Here is a 16,451-nt window from a genome sequence, read left to right on the forward strand (position 1 = left end):
AAACATCACTTCACAATATAAAACATACTTGAAAATATCTTCCTCACTGTTAAAGTCCACATCTCTTAAACTGACTGCAATTTGGTTCTTCTTAACATGACTACCAAAGCTTGACTCTCTAATAACCGCTTACGCGCCCAAAAATCAAAGTTACAAGTACGTCAAAGATCATAGTCACAAAAGAAAGAATCCACATAAGAATAATATCATTGCAATACATACATATCGATGTATCGAAGTGCCTTTACGTTCATGAAATCAAATCTAAATGTTGTCACAGAAATATGTTAACTGTTTTAGAGAAACGCAGTAGAATATTGCTGGTATCAAGAGGTTGAGGTGAGGTGCCGTAATGGTTACGTAATTCAAGTACTATTACAACTTGCTCAAAAATTCGGTTTGCACATCTACATATACACTGTTAGTCACATTAATGTGACCACCTATCAAAAGTCTGAATAACCAAATTTTGCAGCACGGATCGCTGCGAGACATAAAGGTAGAGAGTCAATGAGCTTGTGGGAGGTAGCCACAGGGATGTGGAGCCGTGCCGACTCCAGTGGAATTGCCAGCTGCGCTATGTTTCTCTATTGAGGATCAATGACGCTAACAGCTCCATAGAGGTGGTTTCACAGATTCTGGATAGGGTTTAAAACCGGTACAGTAAACTCATCCTGCAAGTTGTGTGACACTTGGCGTTGTCCTACTGCTACATGCCACAGAGCTGTAGAAAAACGAACTCCATTTAAGGATGTCCATGATCTCCTAGAACACATACATACTTTATTGATCCATTCTGCCTTATAGAATGACGATATCGCCCAGGGAATGCCACTAAAGCATTCCCCAGACCATACCGTTCCTTCCTCCGGACTGGACCGTTCCGACGATTGTCGCTGGGTGTTTGCTTCCAGATTTTTACGACGTACACACCATCCGTCCGATGAAGCATAAAACGTGAATCATCTGTAAAACCAACTGTCACCAATCAGTCGATGTCCTGCGCTGGCGTGTAAATTTCAGCATTCGTCACTAATGAACAACATTCAGCATGGGTGCCTGAACCAGCCGCTTGCTGTGTTGTTAGTGCCTTGCTTCACATGGGCGGTCAGTTGCTTGACAGCTGCACGTCTATTCGCCCGTAGACATCTATTTAGCCATCATTCACCCCCTTAACTATGGCCAATATTGCATCACAGTTGTCTCGGTGCCGGTTTTGGGTAACCAACAGCTAACAGATTTAGCAGCTTCGGAAGTCCTTGCATGCTTGGCCCGAAAGTCAATGATCCTGAACTTCTGGACGTCAAATAAATCGCTCCGTCTCTCAGAGACGTCTTATATACCCTCCACTGCTAGCGCTTCCACTTACTGTCTGTTACACGTTGACGTGAAACATAGACAGTGGTCAAATGGTCCAAATGGCTCGAAGTACTCTGGGACTTAACATCTGAGGTCACCAGTCCAGTAGAACTTAGAACTACTTAAACCTAACTAACCTAAGGACATCACACACAGCCATGACCGAGGCAGGATTCGAACCTGCGACCGTAGGAGCAGCGCGGTTCCGGACTGAAGCGCCTGGAACCACTCGGCCACAGCAGCCGGCTAGACAGTGGTCACATTAACGTGATTTGACCTTGTATAATCCACAAGCCGCTTCGTGGTGTGTGGCAGAGGACACTTCCGATACCTCAGGTAGGCGCTTCCCTACAGTGTTCGCGATTGGTGCGTGTGAAGAGGGAGTGATGTTTAATTGAAGACAAGCACGGGAAAACGGGCTAACCCTGAAACGTAAAAACTGTTACTAGGTACGGAAACTATCAAAATGTACATAGTTCTCACCCCTAAATATCCTAATGTAATATTTAGGGATAAGACTAATGTCAATTTTGATAGTTGCCGTTCGCAGCAACAGATGCCAACACTTATCTCTAAGCTTTTACATTAGAGGGTTAGCTCGTATTTCCGAGTAATTCTCTATTACTCTTTGATCTCTAGTTACCCTGATTTTCTTGTCCTCTAGGGAGACACATATGAGAGGAACTAACATCTTGCACGACTCTTCCTTGAAAGCATGATCTTGAAATTTCAACAGCGAAGCATTTTGCGACACACAATACCTCTCACGCAACGCCTCTCACCGGATCCCTCTCATCGGAGTCTGATGAGCATCTCCATAGCTCCTTGGCGCTTGTTGAACGACTAAGAGAGGAAACGTAACACATTGTACGGGCCTCCCTTGTCTCAACCCTGAATCCTACATTGTGTGCGTCCCAGACTGATGAGCAGAGCACAAGAATCGTTCTTAGAAGTAGGAATTGGTGTAAAAAACAGATAAGTCACGCTTACACACTTTCGAGTAAAGCACAAAAAAACTGTTCACAAATTAGAAAACTTGTATTAATTGGTCTTGTATTTTCCCAACCTTTATTGAAGCCAGCAAAACCCCGTAAGCGCTTATTAAATAACGAAAAAAGATTATTAAAAAACAGTCTATATCACAAAGCGCTTTGTTGCTAATGATACATCTCGCACTATTGGCGCATCTTCAGATTATCAACAAGTAATAACGAAAAAATTTTTATTACATGAAAGTATGTGAATCAATCTGACATTGACACTCAGCGATATTGAACAAAAGGTGAGGTATAAAAATTGTTATATTGAGAAAGCCGCATTAGTAAGTCAATGTAATCATTAGTAACATAAGGTTCAAAAGGAATATGAAATCGTCAGGACTGGGCCAGGAGGAGGTCCAGGAAATTTATACTAGAACGTTAATAATTTCTACTAATCTTCGAATATACATTAAATCCACTTAAGCAAAGGAAGGATAAGAAAATGAAGGTAAACACTCACCGAGCTGAGGTGGAAACTGATGCAAAGATGGGAAGGACTTACTGAATTAAAAAAAGAAGATTTTCTCTCGCTCTTTCTCCAAACACCTTAGTTATTTTAATATGATGTCGAAAAACAATAACTATAATGAGGGGTCTGAGAGTTACGGAAAATGGATTCCGTAATAGGAGTCATACGTGTCGAAAGGTTATAAGTTCATAGAGCTTCTCCTTGTGATGAAACACATGTGGCCTTGGTAATAGTGCTCTCACATTCCACCTTACGATAAAATTACGTTTCTGAGGTCAGCACATACTTGATGCCCAACTTCATGGTATCTTTATATTTACTAGATTTATCTAGTAGAGGGTATTTACAGCTTTTACTCAGGATAACACTATGTGGTTGAGGCTTTCCAAGTAACGAAGTAACGTAAGTCGTGGTAATGGCGCCGTACAGCGAACTACGTGCTTGTGTGCAGTGAACTACTCAAAGGCCGGCATGTGTGGCCGAGCGGTTCTAGGCGCTTCAGTCTGGAACCGTGCGACTGCTACCTGCATGGGCATGCCAAGGGCATGGATGTGTGTGATGTCCTTAGGTTAGTTAGGTTTAAGTAGTTCTAAGTTCTAGGGGACTGATGACCTCCGAAGTTAAGTCCCATAGTGCTCAGAGCCATTTGAACCATTTTAACTACTCATAGAGACTGTACTTTGGGAACGTGAACACCAGCATCCTTAATGTTAGACCGAATAAGCTGTTTTGGGTGGCAGAAGAAGTTTAAAAATGCATTTTGTGTAATATCGACCACGGTGACTTTTTCCATGTATGTCACAGAAACCGACCACTGATTGGTGCACCGACAAAGCAACCCTGGACATGTCTGGTTCTTGCCTCAAACACCCGTCGTCGACAAGTCCATTCACTATGTTATTCTGAATTGGTCGTTTTGATAGCTCTCATTATTGCACCTCACCAAAGAGAAATTTTCAAACGAAAATTTGGCCGAAACTGGTGTATATCGTAATTGCAACAACGTCCTCTCACAATTGTGACGAGCTGGCAGAACACCATGCTGCGAATAGCGACGTCAAAATATGTACGTGCGGGAAACGTCCACATGCATATTAGAAGATTACATCATAACTACCGTGCTCTCACTTTAAATATGCAAAATAAGGAAAGACGGCCTGGGTATTCTAGTGAGAATGACATTTGCTGGGTTGTGAAAGAGAGGACGAATGTCAGTGGGTGCATTACGTCTTCCCACATTTCGCCATTTAACCTTGCAAGAGAATACTGACAATCTAATCTTTGAACACGATACGCTCATCGGTCAATGCCGTTGTTACTCTACTCCTTCCCCATGGGCACCATTTCATGAGAGAATTCGGCCCTAAAATCTACACTCCTGGAAATTGAAATAAGAACACCGTGAATTCATTGTCCCAGGAAGGGGAAACTTTATTGACACATTCCCGGGGTCAGATACATCACATGATCACACTGACAGAACCACACGCACATAGACACAGGCAACAGAGCATGCACAATGTCGGCACTAGTACAGTGTATATCCACCTTTCGCAGTAATGCAGGCTGCTATTCTCCCATGGAGACGATCGTAGAGATGTTGGATGTAGTCCTGTGGAACGGCTTGCCATGCCATTTCCACCTGGCGCCTCAGTACGACCAGCGTTCGTGCTGGACGTGCAGACCGCGTGAGACGACGCTTCATCCAGTCCCCAACATGCTCAATGGGGGACAGATCCGAAGATCTTGCTGGCCAGGGTAGTTGACTTACACCTTCTAGATCACGTTGGGTGGCACGGGATACATGCGGACGTGCATTGTCCTGTTGGAACAGCAAGTTCCCTTGCCGGTCTAGGAATGGTAGAACGATGGGTTCGATGACGGTTTGGATGTACCGTGCACTATTCAGTGTCCCCTCGACGATCACCAGAGGTGTACGGCCAGTGTAGGAGATCGCTCCCCACACCATGATGCCGGGTGTTGGCCCTGTGTGCCTCGGTCGTATGCAGTCCTGATTGTGGCGCTCACCTGCACGGCGCAAAACACGCATACGACCATCACTGGCAACAAGGCAGAAGCGACTCTCATCGCTGAAGACGACACGTCTCCACTCGTCCCTCCATTCATGCCTGCCCCGACACCACTGGAGGCGGCCTGCACGATGTTGGGGCGTGAGCGGAAGACGGCCTAATGGTGTGCGGGACCGTAGCCCAGCTTCATGGAGACGGTTGCGAATGGTCCTCGCCGATACCCCAGGAGCAAAAGTGTCCCTAATTTGCTGGGAAGTGGCGGTGCGGTCCCCTACGGCACTGCGTAGGATCCTACGGTCTTGGCGTGCATCCGTGCGTCGCTGCGGTCTGGTCCCTGGTCGACGGGCACGTGCACCTTTCGCCGACCACTGGCGACAACATCGATGTACTGTGAAGACCTCACGCCCCACGTGTTGAGCAATTCGGCGGTACGTCCACCCGGCCTCCCGCATGCCCACTATACGCCCTCGCTCAAAGTCCGTCAGCTGTACATACGGTTCACGTCCACGCTGTCGCGGCATGCTACCAGTGTTAAAGACTGCGATGGAGCTCCGTATGCCACGGCAAACTGGCTGACACTGACGGCGGCGGTGCACAAATGCTGCGCAGCTAGCGCCATTCGACGGCCAACACCGCGGTTCCTGGAGTAACCGCTGTGCCGTGCGTGTGATCATTGCTTGTACAGCCCTCTCGCAGTGTCCGGAGCAAGTATGGTGGGTCTGACACACCGGTGTCAATGTGTTCTTTTTTCCATTTCCAGGAGTGTATATTATGGATGACTGTGTGCGACCGCGCAGGTGCAGGACATACTGTGAATGGATTGGTCGTCCAGTTCCACCGACTTAAATCCATCGAGCATTTGTGGGATGTGTTGGGGAGACATACAACATGTAGCAACGACCATCCAGTGGCTGGAAATGGAACGCGCCTCCACAAAAACTCCCAACCAACCGTATGACCAGCTTTGGGAGCACTTTGCAGAATACGCATTGCTGTCCATCGTGATCACATATCTAGATATAATAATATCGAGCAAAAAACAACTATGTAGGACGAACAAGGAGGACGTAAAGCTGATTATCACAGGCAAAAAGGGCGATACTGATCAAGAGAGTCTGCTAGTATCAAATACTGACCGTAATTTGAGAAAGAAAATGTTGAGAATGTACGTATGGAATACAGAATTGTATGGTAGAGTATGATGAACAGAGGGAAAACCAGAAGAGAAGACAGTAGAAGCATTTGAGAAGTGGTGCTGCAGAAAAATGTTGAAAATTAAGTGGACTGATAAGAAATGACGAGATTCTTTCCATAATCGGCCGAGGCGAAGAACATGTAGAAAGCACTGACAAGAAAAAGAGATAGTATGTTAGGATACGTGTTAAGGCAACAGGGAATAAATTCGTGGTACTAGAGGGAGGTGAAGAGGGTAAGAACTGTAGAGGAATACAGAGACAGTAGTACACACAATATATTGCAATAGATACTCTAAGACGAAAAGGTTGGCGCAGAAGAGGAGTTTGTATTGGGCCACATTAAACCAGTCTGAAGACTGATGACTCAAAAAAAGGATTTTGAAAATACTTGACTAAAAGTAGGGATCTTTTGACAGGATGCATCGTGAGACATCAAGCAAGCGTCAGTTTCATAACTGAAGGAAATATGCGTGTGTCTATGTGTGTGTGCGTGGTTATGTCTGTTTGGGTGTGGGTGTGTGTGTGGGGGGGGGGGGGGAGGGGGGGCGCTACTAGTTATCGATGGAGACGAACCCTTCAACGCAGAAAGCACCCTGAAATAAAAATAGTCTGCGATAATGTTGAGGTGGAGATGCTTGCACAGGATAGGCTATTATATAACGAAACAATAAGCAACCAGTTGCATGAAAGAAATTTAATTTCTTTATCGACACTTATTGTTTCACTTCTTTACACTGATTTTGTACTGACGCTATGAAGCACATGAGCATAGCATTTTGCTGTATGCATCTTATCGTTAACACTTGCAAATAGTGAGACAGATATAACCTTCTGAAGAAGGGCACTAACGGCCCGAAACCGATTAATAAATTAAATTTCCTTTCTGCAACTGGTTCCTTATTATTTCGTTACATACGATTACAGTTGCTGAGGGTCGATAAAATACTATATAGACTAAAATATGAACCTGTATCAAAGCAAGTCTTCGGATTACAGGCAACAACTACAACAACAGAAATGCACCTTACTTATTACGTGCTAGTTTGATGGAATCTAACATTTTTCTCCAACACTTATTCCTACATTACCAAAATGAAGTAAGCTTATACAGCAATGATTAGTCTCTGCATCCATAAACGAAAACCAAAATAATACTGCCTACCGGAAGAAATGAATTTTAATTTACTATCTAAACGATAAATTGTGAACCAACGAAGTTAAATCAAAGAAGTGTCTCGATAAACCACGTGTGATTTCTGCTATGGCCTGCAATATTGTTTTGAGCACATATTTCGATCGATTGTTTCTTCGGATTCTCATTGTTATTAATTTCACTGGGCCCAATCCATTTCAAGTACATACAGAGTAAAATGAAACTTCTCAAATGGTCTGTGCATACTTTGATATTTATAGTGCTTTGTCTCCTTTTTTTAGATGGCTGTCGCCTTTATGCTGGCGTGGCCTTTCGGCTACCCGCGAGTGATGTCCAGCTACGAATTCAGCAGCTCCGACGACGGACCTCCACAGGACAGCAGCAACAATATCATCTCTCCCACCATCAACTCTGACGACTCCTGCACGAGACCGTGGGTGTGCGAACACCGCTGGAGGCAGATCTACAACATGGTCGGCTTCAGGAACGTTGCTGGAAGTGAGTGAAACATTCTTTACGACTGAAAGTATGTTTATTCTGTCTGCCTAAATTCTTGAAAATGGTAGTCGAGGTTGCTAAGACTTGACCATGAACACAGGGGTACATCTTACAGTCGAATAAAAGTTGAGAAAAAACGGGCTTCCTTAGAAAGTCATTGGTACGTATAGTGACTCTCGAAATTGAGAGTCACCAAACAGAAGTACAGTGATATCTGGCTCTGCTGTTTCTTGTAACTGAGGTCAGAGCCATTTATCTACTCTCCCATTAAACTCTCAGTTCTGAATACAAAATTTACTGTGAAATGTTTTGGTTCTGAAGCTAGGTATTTCTGTTGACTCCTTTATTACTAAATTGCTTCTTGAAAGCAACGTAATCTGGATTGTTTTTTCTCTCATTCCACCTCCCCAGCTAAGTGGTCATCATGTCTGGCTACTATGCGGAGGACGCAGGTCTGATTCTTGGTGCTAACAAGGATTTATCCTCAGTGGTAGAATGGTAGGACTGGCACTGGATGCACTCAGCCTCGTGAAGCCAATGAAGGACCTAACCGAGTGAGAACTAACGGCTTCAAGGGCAAGAAAACTGACAGGTGGCGGAAGATGTGTGTCCTGACTACCACTCCCTCCATGCTGCATCCAGTAACACCTTTGACGGATGACACGGCGGTCGGTCGGTCCATATTTTCCAGTCAGGGTCGGCGTTGTTTTGCTTTGCTATTCTCTCCATTGAGTCTATTTTTCAGTAAAATGAACTACACAATTTATATTCAGTCACAATTATATTATGCAGTCACATCGGCCCAAAAAATTATGTTAGCTAGAGTCTATAGCATTTCAGACAGCGCTGAAATGCCGCTCTCTTGTACTGCAGATGGTCCTTGCAGGTATAGCTTGCCCTTGCCTTCCTCCGTGTTACGGTTGTTTATCACATTCGCAAGTCCCAATGATGTCTATTTTTATTAGCATAGTTGTATACGGAAATGAAGGCGAGGATGAAACCAGTGACTTCATTAGGGTTATTCCATGAAAAGGTGCTGTTGGATTAATGTCTCCAACCAACGAGTGTAGCACTGGCCACTAGGAATCGAACATGGTACATAGTGTCCGAACAACCTTTCCTGTGGTTATGGGTTCCTCTCCTGAAACGAGAAATTTATTGTGTCTGCTTCGTAATTCCATCAAATTTTTCGTTGTGCCTGCTATTAATATCTGTGAATTTGTGAAATTTAGATGTCAAATATAGGTTGAAATTTCTCATATTGAGAAGTGAAAGGAGAAATCTGTTTTACTTGTTAAAAGACTTTTTAAAGCCTAGGTTGAATGAATATTTCTTTATTTTCAGCAACAGGTTTACATTTATTGTATGTTGCGATATTTATGACGTAATTTACATATGTGAGCGCTGCATGTAGGGCCATGGCCATGTGCACTAGGTACCTTTTGACTGTAAACGTTTTATTACTGTCAAAATTTTGTACAATGTGCTATGTTTTGTCTACTAACATGCCAACTTACTGTGACGTTCCAGCTCACGATGAACACGATTTTAAAAACAAAATTTTTAAGACTTGAAGATGACGGCAAAGTCTTTCGAAACTGGCTGTCGAAAACCAAGAAATATTTATGCTGTCTTGTCTTTAGAAAGTTATTTATCAAATATAGGTGACTCAAAGTTATGCTGGCTTCCCTTTCTTCTCTGTCATCTGTGCCCCTATTCGGAACCCGAGTATTATCAGAGGTATTTATTCTGACTGGTGTAGCTCCACTGATAAAAACCTCATTGTTTTGCGGAAGTACCACGTGGACATATATTTGTGTTCATTAAGGTGAGTGTCGTATCTAGTGAATGATTCTGTCAGCACGTTAATCCACAACAGACGGAATTTAAAAACAGGTTAAGGACGAGGTTATTATTCATTGATCATTTTGTTTTTCATGAAACATATTTGTTTCAGTATACGATCACTTCTTTGATAACAAATTCTGCAACGTTTTTTAATAAGTTATCATTTCTCAATTCGTGATGCGGAAACACAAAGCACACTTACGGGTATTGCTCTGAATTGCTGTTAGTGTTATTAAAAAATTCTAGATACCTGTATGTTCACATTATTTCATGAAAGTTTTCAAAGACGCACAGATGTTTCAATGATTTTAAATTATTTTTTATCTAATGCTTTTTTACCTAATCTTTCTTACATTAACATCAGTATCACACCATGTTCCGTTGAAATGGATGTCCAGTGATATATGTGTCGATCAGCTCCACTCACATTCACAACAAATTTCCCACCAAATCTACATCACTCATATGCCAGTTGTCATACAAGCTAATTACTATAATGACATCCACAGCCACCGCCATGGCCAACTGGTGGGACAATGGCAACTACCAGATCGCCTTCTCGCGAGGAAACGTTGCTTTCATCGCGATCAACAACGAAGCTAGTGCCGATCTGAAGCAGACCTTACAGGTGAGTTCTACATTTCCCTTGAAGTATTTTGTGAGTGCAGTACGCCAATGGACACATGGATTACACTAGTTCTCTTTCGGCAGACGGGTCTACCAGGTGGCACGTACTGTGACGTCATATCTGGTAACGTGAACGGCAACAGCTGCACCGGCTCCACCATCACTGTCAACGGTGACGGCACGGCCTACATCGAGATCCTCACGTCTGCCGATGACGGCGTGGTCGCTATTCACACCGGGGTAAGTGCGAGAGCTTGCAGCGGACAAATTCCAAATCATATGCGGACCAAGTAAACAGTCCATCATCGATAAAATTTATGGAACCCTTAAGGTGAAAACACTTCTTACGGAGACGTGTTGAGGCTCATAAATTTGAAGGCTTTCATGACCGGATGACATAGCTGTTGGTAAACCTTTCGGGATGTGAGGTCGTGGTTCAAAAAACTTTTCTGTTCCTGAAGAGCCGGCCGGGGTGGCTCAGAGGTTCTAGGCACTAGAGTCTAGAACGGCGCGACCGCTACGGACGCAAGTTTGAATCCTGCCTCGGGCATGGATGTGTGTGATGTCCTTAGATAGTTAGGTTTAAGTAGTTCTAAGTTCTAGGGAACTGATGACCTTAGAAGTTAAGCCCCTTAGTGCTTGGAGCCATTTTTTGTTTCTGAAGTTTCGTCCAGGACAGCGCTGGCCATCCTCAGGGGCGCTCCTCCGCTGAGTCGTGCCGACTGTGAGGATGTCCAGTGCAGTCCTGGGCGAAACGTCAGGAACAGAAGAGTTTCTTGGACCACGACCTCACATCCCGAAGGGTTTACCAGCAACTATGCACATAAATTTACCTACGTTTTAACATTTCTTCTTTAATTGTTTGGATGACATGCAAGAAAAACAAATGTGTTTGCTAAATGAGCTCAGCCTTAATTATCGCGGTTACTGCTATTTCTTTTGTTAAGCATAATTTTCATAAGCCACCAAAGTAGCATAAAAAGTCATAGTAGTAGTACATTTGTCTCTATCGTATTCTGTGACATTCCATGGATCTCTGTAAGAATTCTTCATGCACGTTGTTTTATTTCTGATACTCAAATGTTTCTCCTTTTCAAGACAAACATTGGTGTTAAAGCTCTTTATAAGTACACTTAGAATTAAAATTTGTCTGAATATTACACTTAGAAAAATAATATTTACGTAAGAAAAAAAAGCGTGATGGTAGAAGACACAAAAATTACGAACAACTAACTATGATCATGTTTAAATATGTATGTGTTTGTATATCTTACACGGCAAGTTCGGAGCTTTCAGGCCCTCCCATAGGTCCTCCTAGAAATTCCTTTTACATCTAACATTACACTCTACACAGACAGAATTCTTCATTGATGTTAGTGAAATAAACACTCAAGTAATAATTATTACTTTAAATAATGAAATAAAATGTAACGTAGCCTGTGGCGATATAAAGCTGATCGCATAATGGTAAAACATTTTATAGGGATTCCGTTAAGAAAATGGCAAACAGTCAATAGACGTTGTCGCTTTCGACGAAATAGAGCCACGTAAGTGGAGAAAACTTGGCTTGTAATCCTTTAAAGCTATTGTCGACAAATATTCTACATTTTCTCTCTATGTAACAAACTTAAAGAATACAAACTATTCAACAATTTCTAAAGCTGCTTCTAAATGAATATAACGTGTCAAGTTAATAATTAATATTACCATTTTGCGTGAGAACACTTAAAATAGTTTCTAAAATGATATGGCGACAGAAAAAGATTACAGATCACCTTAATTTTATGCGATATAGGCTATCATGATGATCGGATTATAGCGTGGACACTTGATCATTTTTCAATGAAAAGGTACTAGAACAATGAATAACGCGTTAGAATGAAGGATCTATATCAGTACTGCTGATAATAATTACCACCGGAAAACAGTTGAAACATTGATTTTTGGTGCATTAATGGAACTCATAAATCCTATAACAAAGGTGCAGTACAAGTATATGTGGGTTATGAAAAAGCTACCGTTTGTTTCATTGTAACCACGTAAAATGCACCTAACCAGGGAAGTTGCAGTTATTTAACCAATCACATAACGGAATTTAGAGCTGCTTCCCGTTTGATGGAGAGTAAGTCGACCGCCCTGCGTATAAGTTACACTGGCCGATTTCACACATAACTTGAAATTTTTAGATATTCTGCTTGACACAAAGTTCATTGGGCGTTGTATCTTATTGTTCATAAATGCAAATATTTTATTTGCATATGCAACAATTATTTAAGATATTTTGATAACATTTTATAAAACTAATAAATATTTTTCTCTTTACAGGCCAAGATCGGCTAAGCACTGGTGACTTCCAAAATCGCCACCACCAACAACATCACTCGATCTTATGGATTCATTCCATCTCCTTTTGATAAATGAGGTGAATCTGCGTTATGAAAAACATGGCAAATAGACAACTCTGTAATGAACAGTTTTTCTATTTTCAAACTATCCAAATTAAAGTTTTTTTAGCACCAAACACACTTATTTCTTTTTTTCCTTAGATGTTTGTCAGTGGTTATGTACCTAAATACTGAATAATGCGGGTCGGTTTTTGAAAGCTTGAAAATGCACACTTGGAAACACGATATATGCGTCCCCTTGTTGGCAGCGATATGGAACGTGTGACGATGTTAAATATCTACGTTCACTTAGCCAAATTTGCCAGTTAAGCATAAAAATGATCGATTCACCAACCACCGTCAGCATATTTCATTTCTTGAACCAAAAATCAGTACTTAGTTTCTTCGTTAATACGGCTTACGTCTTATTTACAGCAGTCAGCAGGTAACTCCAAAGAACTTAATGTTACCGTCTGTTCTTCTGCAGTCGCATCGGTGCATGGGGCTAACAATATCCAAAATGTTACAGAATAATCCTTATCTCTTTAAAATAAAAATCTGGACAACATACATACTGCTGAAAAATAGATATATCACAACACAGTTAAAATAAAATTATCTTCTATGTCGCTCGATTTATCATTCGCAGTTCGCGTTAACACTAATGAAATAGAATTTGTCACTAAAGACATTAGGACACAATCGAAAGATTGTCGTACTTAACAGACAGTTTCCAGTTCGAAATCCAGGACACTACTCTTCTCACTTAGATCTCTTTCGAATATTTCCTTTTATAAATTACAGAAACAATCTATTGAAGTGAGGTAGGAGAACAAAACGCTATGAATAATATGAAATAATCAGGTACAAAATATTTTGAGCAGAAAAGCAGATAACTATGCTTTTTTAAAATTTGTGAGAATTTAGTGTTATGAAACCGAGATGACTCAAGAAACAATGAGTTCTCTTATGAAGGACGATGATGTACATAATTCATCCTCTACATCCCCCATCAGTGAACCAGATTTTTCTCCTGACCTTCCCACATATCTCATAGCAAATGCTGAGAGGCTATCTTTGAAAAGTATACTGTCCCAAAACAATTCGACTTGCTGCTCCTTTTCTACCGACCAACGTCCTCTGGACGTCAGACATCAAAATTTCTTCCTTCATTTCAAAATGTAGAGGAAAATAAAGCCTTTCGTCATCGATAACTTTCGATTTTCCTGAGTAAATGGCGAATAATTACCTTGTACTTCAAATTATCTGACTTAGCCACTGAACTTTGCGCAGTAGGAGAGCAGGACGGCTTGTACCGCGCCTCAAATGGTTCAAATGGCTCTGAGCGCTATGGGACTTACCATCTTAGGTCATCAGTCCCCTAAAACTTAGAACTATTTAAACCTAACTAACCTAAGGACATCACGCACATCCATGCCCGAGAGAGGATTCGAACCTGCGACCGTAGCAGTCCCGCGTTTCCGGACTGCAGCGCCTAGAACCCCACGGCCACCGCACCCGGTGTACCACGCCTCCAATAGCGATATTTTTCTCAGATTTTCCTTGTCTCTTACACTTCTAGGGGTGGTAGTTGGAGGGGAGTGTGGTATTGAGGTAAAGGAAGATGGAAAATGGGAGAGGAAACGGAGTGGAAAATGAGCTAATTGTTCAGATGTTTGTGAAACCGTAAGGGCTATGGCATAGGCATATGCATTTTCATACACACTCTGAAAATCAGGGTGACATGCTTGGCGGAGTGTATTTAGGATGGTACCACATGACATGGTTTCCTCCCGTTCCAGTTGCGTATGGAGTGCAGTAAGAAAACTTAAATGTCTGTATGCGTGCTGTAATTAGTCTAATTTTTGTCTTCACAAACCCTACGCTAGCGATACATATGGGGCTGGAAAACGTCTCCAGTTCTTCATATTTTGTTAGAAGGCTTTCGTGGGACAGTCAGGGTCCATCTTTAAGAATCTACAACTTTAGGTTTTCCATTATTGCAGTGAAAATCTCCCGCGATCGTTTTTTATATACATATGAGATGAAGTCTAGTACTAAAAGACAGATACAAAAGGAATGTAAAGGACGCTTTGTGGTGTCTGCCATACAGTTCAACAAAAACATTTATTTGTGTTTGTACCAATATACACCGCAGGTGGCTGCTCATTGAAATCCACAAAATTAAAGCAGCTGAGAAATGCGTTCAGTATTTTCAATGTGACATCCTCATGAACACATATAGTATGGCTTTCAACACGGTACAGGGTGCTGCACAAATTTTAAGAATATGTCGTATCGCACAAATTTGAGGACAAGGTACTATAAATTAGAGGGAACCTATATCCTTCCGTCATTGATCACAAGTGGTTTAATTTCACTGGAGATGGAACTTTTAATGAACATTTAAGCGATTTCTGAATTTCAGTAGTGCGAGACGTGTGAAAAAAGTAATGAGACCTTCAACACTACTAGCAATCTGTCAACACTGTGTTGCTCTACTTATCTAGACCGGTGTGTTCATCCCCCCGAGATGCACAGTCGGAGTTTCAGCTCCGTACAAGCATCACATGGTTCTTGCGACTCCTATCAATGAAGTTGTATTTTTGTTGTTTGCTACGAAAATGGAACAGAGTAATTTAGAGCAACGATGTGCTACCAAATTTTATATTAAACTTAGGGAAACTGGTAGTTGGACCTTTGAAAAGTAGAAACAGACCAATGCAGAACATTTCGTATCAAGACCAAACTTTTTGCTGCCAAAATCATTTTTGGAAATCCTAGAACACGTTGAAGGTGAACATCGCCCAGAGAGACCTTCAACTTCGAAAACAGACAAAAACGCCAAAAGTTGTATGCTCTTGTGTGATAAGAGCGACATGTAACACTAAGGATTATGGGTGACCTTTTAATCTTAAATACACCCACTGTACATCAAATCTTGACTAAAATTTAGCACATGCGGAAGGTTTGTGGGAAAATGAAGCCGAAGAACCTTGCAACTGAGAAGAACAATACAAGAAACGCGTGCTTTGATCTTATTGAGAGGACTTCCAACGACCACTAATGTGTGAATGTGTTAATCAAAGCGGCATCGTAAGGAGTGGCACGTTGAAAATTTTCCTCGATCGGAAATAACTCGAACGAGCAAATCGAGGATCAAAACAACGTCTATTTGCTTTTTTGGCAGTAGGTGTATCACGCATAAAGAATTTGTTCCTCCAGGACAAACTGCCAACCAAGTGTTTTACAAAACATGGTCGAAAGGCTGAGGAAAAGAGTGAATAGTATGAGACCAGGCATTGCCGATAAGTGGATGCTGCATCATGACAAGTCTCCATGCCACACAGACACTTCCCAAGGAATTTTTGACCTCAAAAGGCATTCCTGTTGTTTCAGAGCCCCCATCTGATCTGAGTCCCTCAGATTTCTTTCTTATTTCGAAACTGAAAAATGTCATAAAAGGACGTCATTTTGTAACTATGTAAAACATTCAAAATAATGTTCAAGACGCTGCTACTTGAAGCCTTCCAGCGCTCCTAGCATTAGCAGAAGGGAGACAATACTGTTGTTTAAAAAATAATAAAGACTTCAATAGATAAAAATATCAGTCAAAGCACTTTTCTGAGACAGTCCTGGGGGAAAATAAAGACGCTGTTTCACATGTGCGCACACAAAGGATCTTCGTGTATTATATTGGACATATTTCAAGCGCTGGAATTACATTAACTTGACAATGTTTACTGCTATATCCAGGGCTAATAAATCTCCAGTACACAGAAAGAAGGCTTCAGTAAGTACGCACATCGCAATTTCCTTCTTCTTAAATCTGCACATCTGTCACATG

The 16,451-nt window shown here is 41.9% G+C and overlaps 1 protein-coding gene across 1 annotated transcript in view; it reads left to right on the plus strand.

Moving 5' to 3' along the window:
* LOC126332649 (alpha-amylase-like) overlaps positions 1–12,741 on the plus strand; it is a 40,261-nt gene extending 27,520 nt beyond the window's left edge. The window contains exons 8-11 of the mRNA XM_049996625.1: positions 7,529–7,745; positions 10,103–10,221; positions 10,305–10,460; positions 12,546–12,741. Coding sequence (XP_049852582.1) covers positions 7,529–7,745; positions 10,103–10,221; positions 10,305–10,460; positions 12,546–12,560 — 507 coding nt within the window. The 3' untranslated portion in view covers positions 12,561–12,741. The remainder of the gene's footprint in view (positions 1–7,528; positions 7,746–10,102; positions 10,222–10,304; positions 10,461–12,545) is intronic.
* Positions 12,742–16,451: the final 3,710 nt, after the last annotated feature.

This window comes from Schistocerca gregaria, chromosome 2 (genome assembly GCF_023897955.1).
Source record: "Schistocerca gregaria isolate iqSchGreg1 chromosome 2, iqSchGreg1.2, whole genome shotgun sequence".
NCBI classification, from domain to species: domain Eukaryota; kingdom Metazoa; phylum Arthropoda; class Insecta; order Orthoptera; family Acrididae; genus Schistocerca; species Schistocerca gregaria.